Source organism: Psammomys obesus, unplaced genomic scaffold (genome assembly GCF_907164565.1).
Source record: "Psammomys obesus unplaced genomic scaffold, mPsaObe1.curated_primary_1811, whole genome shotgun sequence".
Lineage (NCBI taxonomy): Eukaryota > Metazoa > Chordata > Mammalia > Rodentia > Muridae > Psammomys > Psammomys obesus.
This window is the reverse complement of record NW_026596040.1, coordinates 26,483,757-26,504,961: the sequence shown is the minus strand read 5'-3', so window position 1 is coordinate 26,504,961 and position 21,205 is coordinate 26,483,757. Positions and strand designations below refer to the sequence as shown.

Sequence of the window (21,205 nt, the reverse complement as noted above, 5' to 3'; positions counted from 1 at the left end):
ACACACACACACACACACACACACACACACACACACACACACACACATTCAAGCAATATAACAACAAAAACATCCACGCGGCGGTAGACTACAACAGGCTTCTTCCCAAAAGATACCCACATCCTAGCTCAGGTTGGTGTTGCCCTGAGGAGTGTCCACGGTGAACTGCCTCTTCTGATAAGGGTTCCCTGTGGGCCTTGGTGTTGAGGAAAGAGTTGAGGCAAGGTAAAACAGACAAGGTAAAACAATGACCACAGGAAATAAATGGCAAAGCCAGGGACACTGTGCAATCAAAACGGGAAACTAGACATCCTGTCATAGTATGAGCTAAGAGACTTGAGGCAGAGGCCAGGGATGTGCAAGGTTAAAAAAAAATTTTTTTAGAGGAAAACTGTTTGGGAATGCTGTGAGGATGATATGATATGATCAGAGGTCAGATGTGAAAAGCACTGCAGATTGCTTGGGAACTCCTGGCTCTCCACTCCCTACCCCCACTCAATCTAGAGAAGTGAAACGGAGGCAGAGCCGGAAGTCCTGGGGAGTGGATGTGGTGTAGCTTTTGCTCAAGGCCTCAGCTGTGGACATGGGCCAGCTCGGACTTTGAGAGATGGCTGAAAACATACCACTATATCTCAGGCCCTGGGTTCCTCACCAGAGATATATGGGCTTCTGATTTTCTACTCCAGGTGAAAAACACATGGATCTAATTCTGCAGAGCATGTCTGGGAGCTCAAAGTAGTCTGTATGAGCTTCTGTCTTTGTGTTCTATAGCCTTCTTGACAATCCACACCCAGAGTAGCTTGAAGCTCAGAAACCCATTCTCTGCTCCTAGAATCTGAAGCAGGCACCGGGTCAGCTCATATCAGAGTCTGTTCCAGCCCTCTGCCAACTAGTTGCTGGCACTGCTACCATCTATGGTGCTCTTCCCTGTGTGTGTGTCTGGGTTCAGATTCCCTCTTTTAAGGACAAGGATCATCACCTCAGGACCCATTCTAACCTAGTATCACTGTTTAACTGTTACATTATTTGACTGTTTACAACAGCATAGACTCAATGTTATGCATGTCACAAAGTGTAAGCAAGGGCATTTTTGTGCATGCATGTTCATGTGTGTTCAGGTGCACATGTGTGTGAAAGCATTCACATGTCTGTGTGTAGGACATGCGAGAGGACAACCTCAGGCACTGTCCACCTTGTTTAAGACAAAGATAGACTGGCCTAGCTGGACAGTGAACCCCGGCCAGGGATCTCTCTCTTGGACTTCCCAGCCCTGGGCTTATAAGCATAAACATAGGCGCTCACAAGCAAAGCACTTTCCTGACTAAGCCAGCTCCCTGGACTATAAATGTATTTTTGGTGAAGACACAATTCAACCTACATCTTACAAGCAGGCACAATATAATTTATTCTGATACAAAGGACATGCGGCACGTGTCTGGTCTGCAAGGGCTGCCATAGCAAATGCCACACGGTGCCTTCACCAGCCGGTGCCACACAGCGCCCGTCCGGCGGGCATACTCTTCCCCACAGTTCTGCAGATTGCTACATCAAGGACAGCCACGTGTCAAAACCGTATGATTTGCTTACGACTTGGGCAACCCATGTGAATCTGGTAACAGATTGATCACAAGAGTATTTCTCACTTTTCTCTCTTTGTTTCGATATTGAAAATGTGTTGGCTGTAGACAGCACATTAAGTTTAATTTGTATTCTTAACGATGGCTCCGTCAGTTCCTTCAGTCCAGTCCATGAGACAGGTCCTGACTTGTGACAACGGCTGAGTTCCTTTCTAGCATGCTGAGTCTGCCTCCCAAGGTGATGGACCCGACCATGGAGGTGAGGAGGCCAGTGTGGCAGCACAGCAGCGATTGCTACCGTCTCTAACACAGTCCAAGCACATAGCCTCCCAAGCATAGGTAGAGCGCTTGCCTGGCATCGCGAGGCTGCTGAAATGAAGAGGAGTGCGCCCTCTCATCACCACTTTCCATGTTCTAAACTAGCCAGGCACCTCCACATAGCTTCCAAGGGCCCTCTTGCCACGCTCTTCCCCCAGGCCCTGGCATGTGATCCAGCCACACACAACACATTCCCATTCCCAGCTCTGTGCTTTGGATTAGAGAAGATGTTTGAAAAAGTGGCTATGCAATAAAAGGCGCAGAGAGTAGCAGAAGTACCTGTGTTCCCATCACTCTGCTTGAAACAAATAACCAGATACTTCAGTTGTTTATTCCTTCTTGATGCCTTTTCTCTGGCTAGACCCATATTGGTAGACGTGCCTCTCATTTCTTTTTACGTCTGCATTTTGCCTTGGTCTTTTCTTGTTCCTTTTGTGGTTGCTTATTTTAGGCAATGACCGAAAGTAAAGATTTGGTGATTTGAAAGCCTCCTCCCAGAAAACTATCTTTCACGGTACTGGAAGGCACCATACAATCTTCCAAGGGAGGGGAAAATAATCAGTCCTACCCAGCTATGATGCCTATGAGCCACAATAACAGCCAGCATGGCATGATCGCCCCCGGGGTACAGTAGTGGCATACATACCTTGGCAGCAAACAACAGCTCTCTAATTGGATTTAAGACCTGCTCAGAAAGAGGGAAATCATACCTAGAACTGCAAACCTAGCTGACTGCTCGGGGGTCATGGGTATTGGAGGAGAACCTACAAAGCACTACCTTACTAAACCAACACAGTCTATGCTAAATATTTGTGTTTATACCCACAGATAAGTGTAATTCTCACCCTTCATCAAGGAACCTCTCTTTGAAATAGGAGACTACTACAAAAGGAAGAAGGAAGGAAGGAAGAAGGAAGGAAGGAAGAAAAGAAAGAAAGAAAGAAAGAAAGAAAGAAAGAAAGAAAGAAAGAAAGAAAGAAAGAAAAAGAGAAAAGCACACACACACAAAACTAATCAAAATGCAGAGTTGTGGAGCCTGGGCCCAATAGATACATCTCCAATGTGATTCCCAAACCTAAAGCTCAGGGATCATTGTGGAAGCAGGGCAGAAAGACTGTAAGAGCCCGAGGGTTAGGGAGTTTGCTAGGAGATTGTGTCTCCTGGTACTGTCAGGAGCTACACCCGTAAGTTCTCAACCACAGGACTGCCTAAACATGAGATGAAAAAGGGTGCTACCAATAGACAGGCTGAAGTGGTCTTAACCGTACAAAAAGAACTACAGGCAACCAGAGAGTGCTCACGACAGGGGGATAGTCTTCCCCAGGGAAAAGCACACCAACCGGCTATCTAATACCAAATGGTCAGCCCTCAAAATCTACACACAGGTAACACCATGCAGACTGAGAAGGCTGTATTTAGGAATATATATGTGGACAGAGACAGGGAAAGGGCTCTGGGGTCAGATGACATAGGCTCAAGCCCTAGTTCTACAACTTATTTCACACAAAACCTTTTCATCTCTATGACTCTGTTTCCTGCATCACAAACTAAAAGCCAATAACACCGCCTCCCATAAAGAGGGGTTTTGAAGGGCCCCAAAGGAGCAGTACCTGTACAGGGTTCTGAAAAGTGTCTATTACTTATGCCCAAATACTCACTTTTCACTCTTCTTAAGTTCCCATTTGTCCATCAGGAAAATCCTGATGAAAACCAAGGTCAATGGCACATCTGTGCTCTAAAGTCTCAGACAACTACCAGAGCAACTGAGCCAAGACACAGCGACCAGAGAGAGATACCTCCATCCAGGGCAGCAAACTGACAGCCATCCATCCATTCACATAGGTTACTCGGTTCTGTCTTGAACCATTTAGTTGGGAGAACTTGTTGTGTGCGTGGGGGTGAGCAGGTTCAGGTGGATGTGTATACCTAAGTATAGAGACCAAAAGTCAACGTTGGTGTTGTCCCTCACGAGTCAGCCATCTTAGTTTTGAGAACAGGTCTCTCACTGGCCTGGGACTCACTGACCAGGGTAAACTTTCAGTCCAGCAGACCCCAAGAATCTACCAGTCTTTGCCTCTCTAGCAGAGGGAGTACAAGAGTAGACCCCCCCCCACCACACCCATTTCTTGCATGGGTGCTGGGGATCAAACTTAGGTGCCTGCTTGCATGGTAAAGGGCCTTAAAACTGACTTGTCTCCTTTGCCTGAGACATTTCTGTTTTAATGAAAATGGAGATTTTCAGTTCCAGGGGCTGCGGGCAGAACATGGGTAGCACGTGGGTAGCGAAACTTGCAGGGCCGACAGTGGTCACGTGGCTGTGACTGTTGGTGACCATGTGCTGCCATGTCCGTACCACAAAGCTGTGCCTCCTGTCACACCTTCTGGAGTCTCTTGGCCAGTTGCCTGGCTCAGTCGCAGCATCCTCTGCCGCTATCACCAAGTATGATTATGCAACACAATCAGTTCCAAAATAGGACTTAAACGAATGATCTATTGATTAAAGTGGGTTTATATTTTGCCACCATTTCATCAAATTCCAGGCTCTCCAGAACAAGATTTGCTTCAAGTGTTACGGGATTTTGAGTTATCACAATTCTGTTTTTATTCTCTATTATGATACAGGTAGTTTTAAATACAGAACAAAGTGGTCATGCATTCTAAATGGAAATGGAAATGGCTATGTTAACCTATCTGGCTTTTCAGAGTTTTTACATTTTTATTGCCTGAGATTGCCATCAGCAGTAACAATGAATCCCATTCTGGGAGAGGCAGCATGAAAACTAATTTGATTTCAGCCTCTGTTCTGGCAGAAAGGTATGTGTATAATTTTGAGAAACACACAAAAACCAAACTGCAACTATCCGAAGTCCAGACAAAGCACACACAAGGAGGCCACACAAGGAGCCACACAAGGAGGCCTCACTGCTCCGCCTGAGCCCATGCGGCTTCCCATCAGACACCTTAGAATCTCACTATCAAAAGCAGATCAAATGTCTCAAAAAAGAAATAAACCCAGGCATCAGACAAAGGAAAGCGGCATTGATTTCATTAAAAAAGTACACAGTACGTAAGAACAATTCTTGTCACAATAGCACATCTAGGCTGGCTTTGTAGCCTTCCCCCATCACGGCTTTGTCTTCCCTTTCTGCTTGGTGCGGTTTTACATTCTCCTGGGTTAGTCTAGCATCCTTCTAGCAAGTACCGCTGACTGTTCTGTGCTCTGCTACCCAGCCGGACATGGAAACCTACTTACTTCTCAGAGCGTATTCTTTGGGCTTCAGTGAATTCAGATCAGAAAGGAATTCCTCAGTATCTCGCTTGCACTTGAGGGAAATGTTTCTTGCAGGAGAAACAAAGGGTAACATAAAGGGCAGGCAAGCTAGCCAAGCGAAGGTCATTTCTCAACCTGTCAGGACCGACCTCCCCTTCTTAGACAAAGAGCCTGATATTTATAAAGCCCTTGTCTATAATGTGTTGGGGGTAACTGTGGCTCCTCTCACTCCTTAACAAGCAAAGAGACAAACCGCATCTCCTCAGCCACCTGCAAAGCGGACAGATAAACCATGGAAACCAGTTTATAAACAATCTGTTATTGTCGAGAGAGCCGGCGCTGGCGGAAGGGGCGCCGGTGGCCACCTGGCTTCCTTTAGTTATGCAGATTAACATGTCCGGCTCACAAGAATAAGACTCGGGTTCTTGCTGGATAGACGGTCTCGAATGTTTCTCTGGGTTAAAAACCAGAACATGTTGATGACGTGGAGTGGCGAAGGCTGGGTTTTGCCCGAGGATGATGATTAATCCAACCTGTAAAGCGATTGGCTTAATGGCGAGCAAAGCCGGGCTTCTCTGGGACGGTCAGGAAAAGCTATACAACTCGAACCGGATTTACTGGACTCTGAAAGCAGCGTCAGCCTGGGAGTGCCGCCTACGCCCACGGGAAAGACTTCTTGCTGCAGGCAGATGCGCGCCCACCCACGCACGAACTTTCAGAACACACATCCCAGGAAGGAAGCGATGCTGACTGTTCATTAGGCTGTAAGAAAACCAAGTGTGTGGGCTACAGTCCCACTCCAGAAAGGCGGCCTTTAAACGGTAGCTGCTGCATCTTCACGTGACCCTGTCGCACATTCTGCTACAGGTTGAGAGCATCTCCTAGCACACTGGGCTGCTGGTCATGCCTCAAAAGGATGCACCCATGTACACACATAGACATGCGCACACTCTCTCCGCTGTCCCTCCTTTGATTCCTTTGTTCGCTCAGGACACCCTATCTGGGAAATCTTCTCACCAGCCTCAGAAGCTGTCTTCAATTATCCCTACCTTTTTTTTTTTTTTTTCTTTTTTTATTAAGTAGAGTGTTTCTATCTGGACATGGTGATGCATGTTTTTAATGCCAGCACCCGGCAGGCAGAGGCAGGTGGATCTGTGAGTTCAAGGCCACCCTGGTTACTTGGTGAAGTCCTGTCTGAAAAACAAAATGAAACTAAAGGGGTGTGTGTGAGAGAGAGAGAGGTGTGTATTCAGAGTGTGCACACATGTGGAGGACGGCAGGCAACTTTGGTAGAGTCTGTTCTCGCCTCTGCTGGTTCCAGGGGTCAGATTCCGGTTGTCAGGCTTCACCGTGCACATGCTGCCCTTGGAGTGCCGTTCACCTTCCTCGTTCTCCCAAGTAGCTGGGAACACAGGCCTGTGACCCAGGCCTGTCAGAAGCCAGCTCAGTTTCTCCATCTGTAAAAATCGCTGGCCTCCCACAGGCGTCTGTAGATTTAGGTTAGAGCTCGGGACACACAAACATTTAAACTCTTCAGTCATAAGCATCTTAGTACCGTTAGTTTTCAATGCCGACTGGTTCTATGTTGCTAACCACCTTCCTAGTGTTTGTCGCTGTTGTTTTTAAGTGTGCAGGGGGCTGGGACCAGGGCAGACTGCTTGCCTTCTGTGTAAGAATGATGTCGTGAGGTTCAGTGCCCCACACCAAAACGTGAAGAGGGTGTTGAAAGGAGGAGGGGAGCTTAGCTAATTTGAATATTTGTGAAGGATTAAACAGAAATGTCTCAAAAACCAGAATGACAGGAGCTGAGGCTACAAGACGCCCTGGGCTGAATTCCCAGCAGCATGTAAACTAGGCCTGAAGAGATGTCTGGAATCCCAGCCCTGAGGAGATGGAGGTAGTGGCTCAGATGTTCAAGGCCAGCCTAGGTACAAGAGATAGTCTCAACAAACAAATAAAACCTTATTTTTAGATAATTAAAAGTTTAAGATCCTTCCAATGTTTGTCCCAACCCCTAAGAAAATAAAATCATGACTAGTCAAAGTTTAAGGGAGTTCAGTCGTTTCACAAGGATATTTTAGGTCCCTGATTTATGCAAAACACAGCTCTGGGCACAAAATTAGGACAGGAAAATAAATATTGCCTTCCTTTCCTGCCAACAGGCATGCAACATTTCCTGACGTGGCAGCCATCAGCTGACCGATGTTCTGAATGCCAAGGTCATTTCCTTCTAGAGCTGGCTGTGCAAAATGAAAGAAAGGCCAGGAGGCCTCGGTATTCGGCAGCGGGTTGGGGAAAACAAAGATCTATCCTTGCTGACAAAAGTACACGTTAATACTGTGGTAGAGAGTGTAGCTGGTCTCCACTGCTCTGGGGTGGGGACGTGGGAGGAAATGGGTCTTTGTATGAGGGAGCAAGCAGAGCTGTGGAAAGGCTGAGAGGGCTCATCCAGATTGTGACAGACAGTTAGCAAACAGACAGCTAGTGTCAGGCAGGGGTGATGTGGGGGAGAAAAATAACAGAACACAAAGAAGGAAGGCTAGTGTAACAGGTGTGTGGGCAGCTGGCCGGCATGTTTTGTTCATTCATTCATTCATTCATTCATTCATTTATTCATAAATCCATTCTTCAAAACAAGATCTTGCTAAATGGCCCAGAATAGCCTCGTATTCATGATCCTCCTGTCTCAAGGGCTGGGATTTCAAGTGTGTGTGCAACACAACCGCCCTCTGGCAGGCTCGCATTTTTAGCAAGGGAAATGGCAAAGGTTCCTGTAGCAGAGCTCTTCTGAGCTAAACAGAAAGATATGGAAAGCTTTCCTGAAAATAACCGTGGAAGTGCATTAAGCTTGTGGGATGGGAATGGAAGGAATGTATGCAAAGCAGGGAGGAAGCAGTGGGAGATGAGTCCCTTCCAGTGACAGGATGTGGGGGAAGGAGACGGGGATCAATTTCATTTCCAGTTCTCCTGAAGAGTCTCTTCTAAAATAGCCAGCATCAGCCTGTTGGCTGGTGGGTGTCTTATTCAGAGGGCAGCAGAATTTACGCTTCAGTGTGCCACCGTGTGGGCATCCAAGATGTCTCCGAAGATACCACTAAGAATATATCTTTACTTTAAATATACTTACTTGTGTGGTGTGTTTGTGTGTGTGTGTGTGTGTGTGTGTGTGTGTGTGTGTGTGTGTGTGTGACTATGTGCATGGGAGCGCAGGTGCCCATGGAGATCAGGAGAGCATGTCAGGTCCCCTGGAGCTGGTGTGTTCAAGCCACCCAACATATGGTGCTGGAAGCCAAACTCAAGTCCTCTCTGAGAGCAAACTCTCTTTTAACAACTGAGCGGTCTCTCCAGCCTCAGCCCGGGGCTCCCTTAAAGCTGGCCAGCCTCTTGCCCTCTGAACAAACAGGGGCAGCCACCACAGCCACGGCCGCCAGCAGGAATATGGTTAAAATACCCACCCCCCATTCTACAGGAGACTTAAAGCAGGAGGATGAGGGCCGCAGGAGTAGATCACATCCGCTTCCCGCCAAGATCCGGGCTCCCTAGTGCAGCTCTGCCTAACTGGTTCTCACCCATCTCACCCAATCAGCATGTCTGCACCCGCCCTGTTCTCAGTCACACACGGTAGATACCCTCAGAAATAACTGCTCTGATTAAGCCGGACATGACATGACAGAGAATAGCTCGAACTAAGCCTACAGTTTCCGGAACGGAGAGGAATGTCTGTCATGGGGAGGGGGGGCTCTAAACACAGCGTTTCCCCACGTAGTCATGTAAACGTGGCGGTTGTGCTTGTGTCTAGAGACCGATGTGGCATGGCAGTGCACCCCAGGTCTGTGAGGAAAGCCCCGAGATAAGCAGCTTGTTGCAGAGACAGCAAGCTGGATCACGGCTCCTCTAAACATCTCGAGCAACATAAACAGGGTAGCGAGCGTCGTGACTCAGAGCTAGTCTCACAGGCGGACTTTAGAAGCTGGACAAGAATGTTTTTTTCTGGGAAGCACTGTTCTATTTCCCCAAGGAAAAAATAGCTACTTAGGGCAGGGGAGTCCTACAATTCCAGGACAAACCTGGTGATATAATACTTTGGTCCATCATAAGCCTACAGGGTACAACACATGCTGGCTACTACTGTCTATGTTGAGGTCAGGAAGGACACTCGATGCTAAACTTGTTCAGACTTGTTCACGCTTGTTCTAGAGCTACTATAGTAGCTGGAGAATGGCTCCTGCATATTTGCAAAGGATGTTTCCTCTTCGTGCTGGATGGAATGAAGAATGGATGGAATGTAGACGTCCATCTTTTTTTAGGTCCATTTGGTCCAAAGTGTAATTAAAATCCAACCTCTCCCTAATCGCTTGGTCTGGGAATGGCCCTTGTTGACTGTAGGGGCACTAAAGTCCCCTGCTGTGTTTGTATTATCTTTTCCACCAAACCTATTAATATATGTAGGGGCCTCACTGTTGGGTGCATTTACATTTATAATTGGTACAAGCTGTCGAGGAACTGACTTTTTCATTATGAAGGGTCCCTGTCTCTTTAGTTTTCCACTTAGTCTATTTTCTTGCAGTACCTCACCCCTCTCACATTTCTCCTGCATGGTCAGCTATCACTTCCAGCCTTTGTGTGCCTGCAATGGTGATTCTCCTATGGGCAGCATAAAGTGGGGCTTTTAAAAAAGCCACTCAGCAGCCGCTTCCTTGGAGAACATTTGCACACAAAGCAGCAGTGATAGTTAAGAACTTGAGGTTATGGCAGGACATTTGTTTTCTGGCTTGAGGCTTCTATGCTTCACTATCTCCCTCTAGCTGTCTTCCTCTGTGGTCTAGTGGTTTTCTCTTGTGGTGGCTTTAATCCCTACTCAAGTTTTGTGCATCTATAGCTTACGCAGTCATACCCATATGCTTACAATGGACTTGTAATGATGTGAGGCTCAGAGTGGGGGTCAAAGGTCACTTAAGGGGGAAGGAGGGTTGAACTCTGCCTGAAGAGGAGCCAACGTTTTACCAGAAGATCTGAGGTTCAAAACCTGCATCACAGCTCAAGAAACCCCATGCCTCTGGCCCACTGTATATTACCAGACCATCTACTTGAGTTATGAGACCTACAAGTCATAGTGAGTTCTGCAGCACATCATCTCCCCTTCCAGGAATTTTTTATGTGCTCACAGCACGAGCCTATTAGTATTATTTTATGTTCATACCAGCTGCCCCAAGTTGTCAAGTAGAAGTTTCACTGTTGGTCAGATCCTGAGACCACACAAGCCCAAAGAAGCCGCCAAAGCCATGTCAGGAAGCATAGAATCTTCTTCAAACTTCATACTGTGGAAGGGAAAAATCTGCTGAAACTGTGACCATGTCGACCAAGCCTACATTTTTCTTTCTCCTGTCTGGTATCATTTTACTGCTATTCTTCCTTGGGTATTGTTGGTGCTGTTACTGGTTTGTTTCACCAGTCTGCCTTAACTATGTATCTAAAACTCAAGCTCTTCTCTTAATATTTAACCGGTCTCCAGGAAAAATACTGAAATCACCTAAACTTGAACTTCCTAATTCAGCTTCTTCTCCTCCCTACTTGGAAATTTGGCTCACAACTAACAGAAGTCTCTGCCCAGCTATTGCCACACCCATGCCCAGTCCTTGTACTGAGCTGGCACAGAGCTCCAGCAATGATTCCTGTCATGGTCATTGTGCTGCCTACAGGTTTTTCAGCCTTCTGAGCACATGAGAAGGTGGCTCTTCCTGCCTTTCTAGAGACCACATGGCTAGTTTTGGTCAGTGAATTAGGGAACACACTACTTTTCCTGACTGTTACTTCTAGCCAGCGCATTTAATTGCACGTCCTCTCAGTTTTTGTGCCAGTGGGAAAACTGGGTCAGGTGTTAGAGAGCCACACCTCTCTCAGTCAACTCACAGTGGACACTGGAAAAAAACAGAAACAAAGAACAAAAACCAAACTCAGAATTTACCTTCCCTCTCAAATACACTTAGCATCTGGTAACTAATGAATGATGGGTGGGCTGAGTGGCCAACATGGATTCTTGGCCAGCACTCTGCGGTAACTCAGTGTGCACGAGGTAATGGTGAAGAATGCTCCATTCTGTCTTTTCCAGGACCTAGTCCCCTATCTGGATATCTACCAAGCCAACATTTGATCCTCTCAGTTTATCCTTCTTCCCTGACTGCCACAAACTTCAGCAACTAACTGCTGCTATATTCTGGGCAATTTCCTCAAGATCTGTCCTTTAGTTCACTGAGGGGCACTGACTGGCCAGGTTTTCCTGCAGGGTACAGCACTTGGATGATGGTTTTGTGATGTGAGGTTTGTTTTGTTTTTCAATAACTTTATTTACTCATTATGCACACCTGTTCAGTCTGCATGTACACCTGCAGGCCAGAAGACCAAGACCAGATCTCATGGTAGATGGTTGTGAGCCACTATGTAGTTGCTGGGACTTGAACTTAGGACCTCTAGAAGAGCAGACAGTGCTCTTAACTTCTGAGCCATCTCGCCAGTCCCCCGATTTCTGTTTTGAACCTGTGGGTGTTTTAAAGAGCCGTTCTTAAAAGCTAAACTTATATTCTTCAAAACTAAGTACTTAACAGACCTTCATTCAAATGATTCTGGTTATTTAGAAGAAGAAACACTTCCACACTATCTCATAAAAGCCGTAGTACATGCCTGCAGAGATGGCTTGTAGTGCTTCAGAGTTTCCACTACATGTGCAGAGAAAATGTGTATGGTTCCCAGTGACACTCAGGGTAACTGGCTTGCACCCACCTGGAACTCCACCAGCTGCTACCCACCCATGTGCCACCCCCACACAGACACTCACAAGCCTCGAAGTGAAAAAGTTTCTAAAAAGCCTTAGTGCCCCTAAGAGAAGTTTGACTAGCGTACTTTGCACATCACTTTATTTATTGAATAAATGAGTATTTGTCAGTGTGTACATAAGCACAAGGAGCGAGTACTAGGTTGAGAGCAAAATATTTGGGTTCTAATATGCAAAGCCACTTACCAGCTATGAGGGCTCAGGCGAGGAGCTGGGCCTGGGCTCAGCTTCCTCAACTGTAGGCTGTGCGGACCTGCGTGACCCCACGCAGGCTTATTGCAAGGTTCAAATGCAGGAACATGTGGAAGTGCCATGAACATAACTGGGAGCATTACAGATGTAACATGTAACACCAATTACACTTCAAGTTGAGGAGTATTCTCACACCCTTGGATTGTACCGATGGAGTCAACACAAAGTGGCAGAGTAGCCAGCTGCTCACTGGTGAGAAAGAGTAAGCCGTTCTTCAGAGCAAAAAGAATTCGGCGAGATTCTGTAGCCTGTCCTGGTAATGAGTCACTTCCCAAATCTCATGATGTCAAAGACCCACCAATAACTCTCTTGAAGAAGCTCAAGAGCCCGATGTTTCTTGTCTATTTACATGTGAAATGGGTTGGATACAGTCACGATGGATGCAGTGCACACACCCAACAGCAGCAAGACCTTTCAAGAACTGAACGCTGACTACAGTCTAGCATGCAAGTATCTATGTACACAAATTAATTTCTTCGCTTAGGAAAAACGAAACAAACAAACAAAGAAGTACAAAACATACCGGTAGATAAATACAAGATCTCAAATGCAACAGAAAACACCCAACAACAACCAAAATATACCGCTTTCCCAGAGAACTCTACAGGGAAGTGACCAAAGAGCACCTGGACAGCGCTCCAGGCAGGCGGCCGTGAGGGGGCTGAAGTGACTCTAGGAGCCGGGTGGCCCGAGCTTTGTCATGGCCAGTTGCAGAGTACAGGCTGCTGCATTGCTAGGTCAGTGGGGAGGCTGTGCATCTAAGTACCAGAACATTTGGCAGTAGCACCCAGAACAGGAAACGCCAACCGTGTGGACAGCAAAGGGTCAAGTCAACCGTGCCTTTCTGTTCCTGTCAAGAGCCAGAGAAGTAGATGATACTCTTATGTATGTGTCTCTGTAACAGTTGGGGAGTTCCATGACAAAATCTGACTAGAGAGCTACAGGTCTAACTACGACTTCCAACTTGGATTGCAGGCCGGCCTTTTCCTTGAGCCTGTCTCCTTGAGCCCCGTGAGTGAATCCTGTGAATTTACCCAGAAAATCACCAGCTCCATTTTCTCCCCTTTATGGATCCCTTCTTCTTCACTCTCCCATTTGCCCTACAGGGTTCCTGGCCTCTCTACCCACTTTGGAGGAAGAAGGGGTCTGCAAGGCTGTTTTGGAAGCTGTCTGGCATGGCTCAGGCCAGGCCCTCACCCCGGGTGCTCTTGTCCTTGAAGCCCTCAGTTGCTAGGAGCAGGCACGCTGAGTGTGGTGCTAAGACACTTAAAAGTTGCTAGTGTGAGACCCGCAATCACCTACAGTTTATGTGGTGAGTTCTAGAAATTAAAAACACTAAAAAAGGCTTGTTAGCCTATAATTACTCAACTCATTCAAATTCATAACATACAAAATGGTTGGTTTGAATTCAGGAACTGCCCCTGGTACTAAGAACTCCGTTTTAAACAAACAGTTACAAAAAAGGAAAATCCTAACACACATACACACACAAAAAAAACCTCAAAACATTTTCCACCAAATACTGATACAAACATGTAACAAAGAGTATAAAAAGTTATTTAAATATATACAAACTCTTTAAAACTCAAATACTGCCTTAATACTTATGGGGAGGGATCCACCCGAAGAGGTGAGGGGACGGGACAGAGAACGTATTGCGACAGCCGAGACAGTACCGTTCACTCTGTTATACTGCAAACTTTTGGTAACAAAAAAAGTCTTGTTTTCAATTCCTATGAGGGTTGGGGTATTTCTCGTGGAAGCTCTGTGGCTATTTTTCAGCTGAACTCATTCTTTTGGATTTGATGAAGGCCATGCCGTGTGTCCTCATGTGTGTGTTTAAGGCAGCTTCCGTTTCAAAAGTCTTGGCGCACACTTTGCACTTCCTGTCTGACGCTGCGCCCTCCGCAGCCTCGTCCTCGGGGCTCGGCTTGTTCTCCTGCTGGCTGTCTTCCCCGGCCCCGTTCTGCTTGGACACGGGCTGAGGCTCCTTCAGCTTGTGCACGATGAAGAGGTGCCTGGACAGGGAGACGTGGGACGTGTAGCAGAGGCCGCACTCCCGGCACTGGTAGGAGGAGCCGTCCGACTTGTGCTGCGGGATGTGTTCGTGGAACTGCAGCAGGTTCTCGGTGGTGAAGCCACACACGGCACACTTGTGAACCTTGAAGACGTTGATTTTCAGTTTCTTCAGTGGCTGGGTGATGGCTCCTCTGGGAGGCCTGAACTCTAAAACCGGTTCTTCCAACTTCCGCTTGGGACTGGGAACCTTTGTTGGGAGGAAACCAAGACCAAAAATTAAAATGATGCAACAGAAGATGGTGGGCTCTATGTCTGACAAATAATGCTGAGTCTGCCGTGGGACGGGGGCTCAATGGTGTGAATTCACACTGTACCATCAAACCAGAAGCATTTCTGTTTCCAGCCACCCCAGGCCTTCAGAAGAAAAAGCGTGGGCATGGAGAAGGTCCACCTGGGAAGTCACTGGGAGGGTCACGATAATGGCATGGTCATGGAGTGCCATTACAACAGGTAGTAAGTGAGTCCGGTTCAGGTAACAGAAGCTGAGTGTGAAAGCCCAGGCGGCAGCAAGGCCTGTGTGCTCAGAGGATGACAGGTCAGACTTAAGACAGGAAGTACGGCACACTTAGGCCAAGGGAGGTCGAGAAGAGCACTTCACGGGAGAGGACGGGGGCAAATGCTTTCACTATGACTAGAGGAGATGGCCCAGCACCTGCTCCTGGCAACTGGGCTCCTGGTCCTCCCTGTCATACCATGTCCCCTCTGGAGCTCCCTTTCCTCCCTAGCTTTCTAAGTCCCAAATGTCTCTGTTCTTCTGTACCCTCTGTATGAGGGCACCGCTCTGGTGGCCTACACCTGCGGCTACCTCTGCATACACTGAACTTCCTGTGGGGAAGACCCATCCTAATGCCACACCCTCCTGACTATCCCATGAGGCGCATGCTCAATGATTAACTGCTAATGTGTGCCCTGAGAAACGGTGTTAGCCTCTTCTGGGTTAACCATGACACCAAAGCCAGCGCTAAAACTGCTCCAACAACAAACAGAGCACTCAGTGCCTTGTGCATGAGGCTCCTCCACACACTGTCAGCTGACTGAGGCTCACTACCCAGACAGAGAAGAACATGGCATGGGCATGGGATCTGATCTCAACTGTTCCAAAGAGAAGGAAGGAGTTCCTTTTCCCACCTGCCACTGTGGCCGCAGCCAGTGAACAGCACCTGGCTTAATACATTTCTTTAACAGAGAGATGACTTTCCTAAGTCAAGGTACAATTTCATGAGTCAGATGAAGAGCTACTTTGGAAAGGCCACTTTTGGGGAGCAGCTGGGAGCAGGGAAGAGCTGCAAGGAGATTGCTGTAGTCCTTGACCTCCACAAAATGTCGATGAGAATGAACAGGGCACACACGCTGGTCTGGGGACCGCAAAGGAACAGAGCTGAGATGTCTGACCTTGGCGTCTTCCTTTACCTCCACGTCGTCCTCCTCCTCCTCCTCCTCCTCCTCATTGGTGGTGTCAGTCAGTTCTTTGACGTCAGGATCCTTGATCCCATGCATCAGCTGTATGTGCTTCTCCAACAGCAGCCGCTTTGTGAAGGTCCGCCGGGAGTCTGGGCAGTGTCTGTGAGCACAAGACAGAGAGGGGAACTATAGCTGCCGAGGGCCACTGCTCACTGCAGGGGGGTGTGGATGGCAGCGCGTGCGAGAGGCTCAGATAGGCAGAACCAACACTGGGGCCTCCAAATGAAGTAAACAGGCTGCTGTGGCTTCCACTCCCTATTGTGAAAAGGTCCTACTCCTAGGCTTTTTAAAATGCTGTTGAAAAAAACAAAACAAAACAAAACAAAAAAACCCTCCTGTGTATGTGCACATGTAACGGGTACAGCCTGGAGCTGGAGTTACAGGTGGCAGAGGGAGAGAGCATGCGCTCTTAGCTGCTGCACCATCTCTCCAGCCCTTGCTCAGCTGACTGTGGTTCAGGTGGAGTATTTGTCTATGTTTGCCTAAGCATTATTTAATTGTAATTCTAGATGGCCTCAATCTTTTAAAAAAAAAAAAAAAAAAAGGAAACTGGGGACTATCGAATCTTCTGAGTTTTCTTTACACCTACTCAGAGCAGCCCTTGGAATTTACATGAGGTGTGCCTCGGGCTGCAGATGGCCCCTTCTGAATGTCAAGACAGAATGTTAGCCTAGAGTCTTCAAAGCACAAATACAACCTGTGCTTGTACCTCGATATGTTTATTCATTCATTAGCGAGGTAAGTTACTGCAGTTTTGTATGCTACAAAAGTGATTTCCTAGAAAGGCTTTAATTCACTATTTTTCTAAAACAGTCCAAAAACATGTTTAAACAGGTTAATGACTGTAGTGACTATAGATATTCTATGTCAGACCTCAGGAACAGCACTGAAACATTCCAGTCTGCTGGTACATGCCTGTAATTCTAAACGTAGGAAGAGGGGGCAGAAGGATTATGAGTTCAAGACCAACTTAGGTAAAGAGTGAGAACCTGTCTTTAAAAAAACCAAACAAACATAAACCCTGCTGCATTGTGAAGGGTGATAGCATCTCCTGTCTTTACAACCACATCTCTGTTACCTTGAAAAGGGATCTGGGGATTATTTTTAATGATTTATTATTTAATTTTATGTGCATTAGTGTGAAGGTGTGAGATCCCTTGGAATTGGTGTTAACACTCCTGAGCTGCTATGTGGATGCTGGGAATTGAACCTGGGTCCTTTGAAGGAGCAGACGGTGCTCTTAACCATGGAGCCATCTCTCCAGCCCCAGATCTGGGGATTTCTTAATGACAGTCCCCACATGCTGATGACTTCACATTAGAGACCATCTGTGAGGTGGTAGCAAGAACCAGCCTTACAGCAAATGCTCAAGCATGAAAGGTGTGTTCTCTTTTCCTCTGAGTGTGTGTGTGTGTGTGTGTGTGTGTGTGTGTGTGTGTTCGTCCTCCTATCTGTGTGTGCACAGTGCTTATGCAAAGCACGGTATGTGTGTAGGGCCGGGACAGCCCTGAGAAGTCAGTTCTCTTCTTAAGTGGGCCATGGGGATTAAACTTGGCATTTTCAGGCCTATGAAGCAAGCACTCTGACTTACTAAAGCATCTTGTTGGCTCCCTCACAAGGTTTTTGGGTATTAGTAAGCCAGCTGGAGCTAAGTGTATAAATGGGTTCCCTTCTTAGATTTCTGCTAAGTAAAGCATCCCCAAATCAACATGGCCGCACGGTCCACTCATTGGGTGAGGGGAGTCTCATCCACGCTCTAAAAGAAACACGCCCCGCTTGGTGACATAACGAAGTGTGGGCATGTGTGAGGAGTGCCACTCCCCAGCTTTACGTGTGACTACACTGAAGTGGGATACAGGCAAGATGTACAGATAAGAGAGCAGAGCAGAGGAGGAATCGAAAGTAAACGGCACAACCCGAGAGGCTTTCTGGGCCACAATCCCTTCCTGTGGGTCCACAGCAGACACAGCGACTTACGAGCAGGCGTAAACTTTCCTGATGCCTTTGTGCTTGATGCGATTGTGGCGGCACAGACTGTGGGAGGAGCTGAATGACTTGTCACACTGGCGGCAGGGATGCTTCTTCATTTGCTGTGCAGGAGAGAAGAAAGGGCCCCTTAAGACGATGGAGGCAAAAATCACCTGATTTACTTATGTATTTGTTTATTATTTTCCAGAGACAGGGTCTCACTATGTAGCTCTGACTTTCCTGGAACTCACTCTACAGACCAGGCTGGCCTCAAGCTCACAGAAATCCATCCGCCTGCCTCTGCCCCCCAAGCAATGCGATTAAAAGATGTGCGCCCCTATGCCTGGATCAAGGTATTCTGCAGCACTGGTGATACATGCTGAGACACGGGCCTGTTAAGGAATTGCTCTACCACTGAGCTACAGCGGCCCCAAAACAGCGTAAAAACTAGCAAAACTACAATGTTCTTTGAAAAATACAGTTTCAGGGCTGAAGGGATGGCTCAGTGGTTAAGAACTACTGAGCAGTTAAAAGGATCAGGATTCAATTCCCAGCATCCACAGAATGGCTCACAACTGCCTGTAACTCCCGTTCCAGGGGATCTGCCACCCTCTTCCAGCCTCTGTGGCACTGCATGCACAGGATACACAGACATACTGCTCGACAAGACACTCATACACATTTAGATAAAAATCGAAACTGCAGTCGTGGGTCATCCACTTCTCACCCCCATAAATACTTATATTTTTTATCTCTCCCAAATATCCAGGTATTTGTTACAGAATATATTCTCAAGAAAACAACTGATTTTAAAAGTAGACATTATACGAAAACACCAACTATTTCAATAACTACCAAGTAAAAACATCACTTGATTTGTTGTAAATGGGAAAATTTTACCTTTTTCAATGTTAAATCACTGGCTGATTTTAAACATTTAAAATCTTTGCTCTTCAATAACTAAGTAACTATTCATTCTATAAAAGAAATTTTCTAGAAAACCCTAGTTTTGTATGATGCACATGGTTAGCTTGGGGACAAAAAACTTTGAAGGGCATTTCCAGTGGACTGCCTTTTAATATGCATGAGAGAGTGTTTACATAAGAGCTACCATATTTGATAAAAATACTTTTAAGGGCTGGAGAGCTGGAGAGGTTCTGAGCACTGGCTGCTCTTCCAAAGATCCTGAGTTTAATTCCTAGCAGCCACATGGTGGCTCACAACCATCTACCATGAGATCTGCTGCCCTCTTCCAGCATCCAAGCACAAAAATGTATACAAAATAAATAAACCTTAAAAAAAAAAAAAAAAACTTTTAAACTACTGGTAAAAGTAAGTCTTTTCATATTTAAAAGTTTCTGGGCGGGGGGCTATAGCTCAGTGGTCGAGTGTTTGTCCAGTGCATGAGGCCTTAGTTAAACCCCTATACTACACACAAAAAAGCTTCCCACTCTGGCTAGGGACACAGCTGTGCCAGGCAGACATCCCTCCGTGCAGGACCCTTGAAGCAAACTGCAAGTTTAGCTTTAAAAGAAAGTTCTGGGCATGGCACACATCAAGAAGTCCAAAACCAAACAGTACTGTATCACAAGGAAATTAAACTCTCGGGGCTGTCATTCTCCAGAATGGAACCAAATTTGGCTCAGCCTTCATTAAGTCAGGTTAGAGTCAGTTCTCATGTGGGAGACATTACTACTGACAGCACAAACGATGGAAAATACTTTTTAAACTTAATCATCTGGTGTAAGCATCAAACCCATTGAACTGGTGAGAATCTAGCTCTATAGAACCAAAGTAGGGCTGGCACCCTGTCTCTTCGAGGCCCCAGGCAGATACTCAGCTAATAAAGCCCCTCCCCCAATAGTGAACTAATGTCACAATGGTCCCTTCCTTGTAAAGGATTGTGGAAACACTGGGACATTCACTCCGCTTATCTTCAGCACAGTGGGAGACAGGATTGCTTTGTTTATGAAATAAGCTGTGTAGGTCAGGCTGACCCTAAACTCATGGTGATCCTCCTGTTTTAGCCTCCCAAGTGCTAGGGTTTAAAATGTTCATTGTCATGCCCAGATTTTTAAAGAAAGTAAAAAGGTTTCATAAGTGTTCAGAAGAACTGAACCTAAACAAAGATGGAGAGAATTCTCATCTCCATGTTCACACTAAAAGTATCAGTATTTTATGGAAAAAGAGAGAATAAAGTAATAAGCATTTGCCTCTGAGACAAACTCCTGTGTAGTCTGAAAGAGAATGGCCTCCACAGGCCGTTTGGAATAATTGGTTGAATACTTGGTTCACCACTGGTGAAACTGTTTGGTAAGGATTAGAAGACATGGCTATCATTGGGGTGGGCTCTGAGGTTTCAAGTGCCATTCCCAGTGTGCCTTTTTCTGGCCCTTATTATGGATAATGACATGAGCTCTCAGCTGACCCTGCCTCCTGCTATCACGGACTCTAACAACCTGAAATCATAAGCCTAGTTAAATGCTTTCTTTTATAAACTGACTTGGTCATGGAGTTTTGTCACAGTACCAGAAAAGCAACTGAGACATCTCCAAGGGCTTTCCTTTTCCTCATAACTTTCTTGAGCAAGCTCTTGCCATGTAGTCTAAACTGGTCTCAAACACACGGTTCTCCTGCCTCACTTTCCTGAGTTCTGGGATAAGTGTGTACCATAGCGTTGATAACATGGAGCAAACAATTAGTAATCCCTACTGCACTTATGTAGCCAAAGATAAGAGACAACAAATATCCACTGCAGAATAAAGCTTTAAGCACAGAATCCCCAAATAGTTGTTTCAATAACAGTAGTTAAAAAGCCAAAGACCTAACTCCCCTAGATTTCAGATCAACTCAGAGTTCAGACACAAGACTACTTTCTAAAAGACAACTCTGTCAAATAACAGACTCAGGATGGAAGTCCACATGACAGCACAGCTACACAGCACAGGGATAGGGACACTGGATCTTCCTACGTCCCTCATTACACCGGTGCGTTTACATCAAAGACAACACTTAATAAAGAAATGTCGGTGGGGACGCCCTCAGGGGGTAGAAGGTGAGAAACAGTCTTGCTGAGTCCATTTTCACAGAGCCAGCAACCTATGAGGCTAGGAAAACATGTAAAACTGAATTCTACTTCAGGAGGACACACAAGGCTGGGGATGAGGCTCGCTTGGAAGGTTGCTCGCTCAGTGTGCATGAATTGTCCTTGGCACCACATAACTGAGCGTGTGGGAACAGGCCGGTCAAGAGGCAGAGACTCTAGTATTTCCCGAGGCTGCTCCTGTAACAGCCATGCCCCACTAGCACAAGGGATGACCACAACTCCTTTCAGGATTAAATGGAAACGAGGGTTTACAATTTAATGAAAACAAGGCAAGGCCCATGCTCCGCCAATGTTCAAGAAGCCTCCTTGACAGCCAGCAAGAAAGAAATCGCGGCATGGCAACT

At 46.6% G+C, this 21,205-nt stretch overlaps 2 protein-coding genes across 8 annotated transcripts in view; both read right to left on the bottom strand.

The window, feature by feature from the left end:
- The window catches only part of LOC129688148 (O-acyltransferase like protein-like), a 47,988-nt gene extending 42,648 nt beyond the window's left edge, over positions 1–5,340 (bottom strand). Inside the window, exon 1 of the mRNA XM_055622910.1 lies at positions 5,149–5,340. Coding sequence (XP_055478885.1) covers positions 5,149–5,293 — 145 coding nt within the window. The 5' untranslated portion in view covers positions 5,294–5,340. The remainder of the gene's footprint in view (positions 1–5,148) is intronic.
- A 6,728-nt stretch (positions 5,341–12,068) lies between these two features.
- The window catches only part of Znf532 (zinc finger protein 532), a 108,691-nt gene continuing 99,554 nt past the window's right edge, over positions 12,069–21,205 (bottom strand). For 6 of the 7 annotated variants that reach the window (XM_055622623.1, XM_055622629.1, XM_055622630.1 and 3 more), the window contains 3 exons: positions 17,765–17,877; positions 15,719–15,887; positions 12,069–14,513 (listed from right to left, as the gene is read on the bottom strand). In XM_055622623.1, the coding sequence (XP_055478598.1) occupies positions 14,019–14,513; positions 15,719–15,887; positions 17,765–17,877 (777 nt within the window). In that variant the 3' untranslated portion in view covers positions 12,069–14,018. The remainder of the gene's footprint in view (positions 14,514–15,718; positions 15,888–17,764; positions 17,878–21,205) is intronic. The other variant, XM_055622628.1, reaches the window with a different exon arrangement.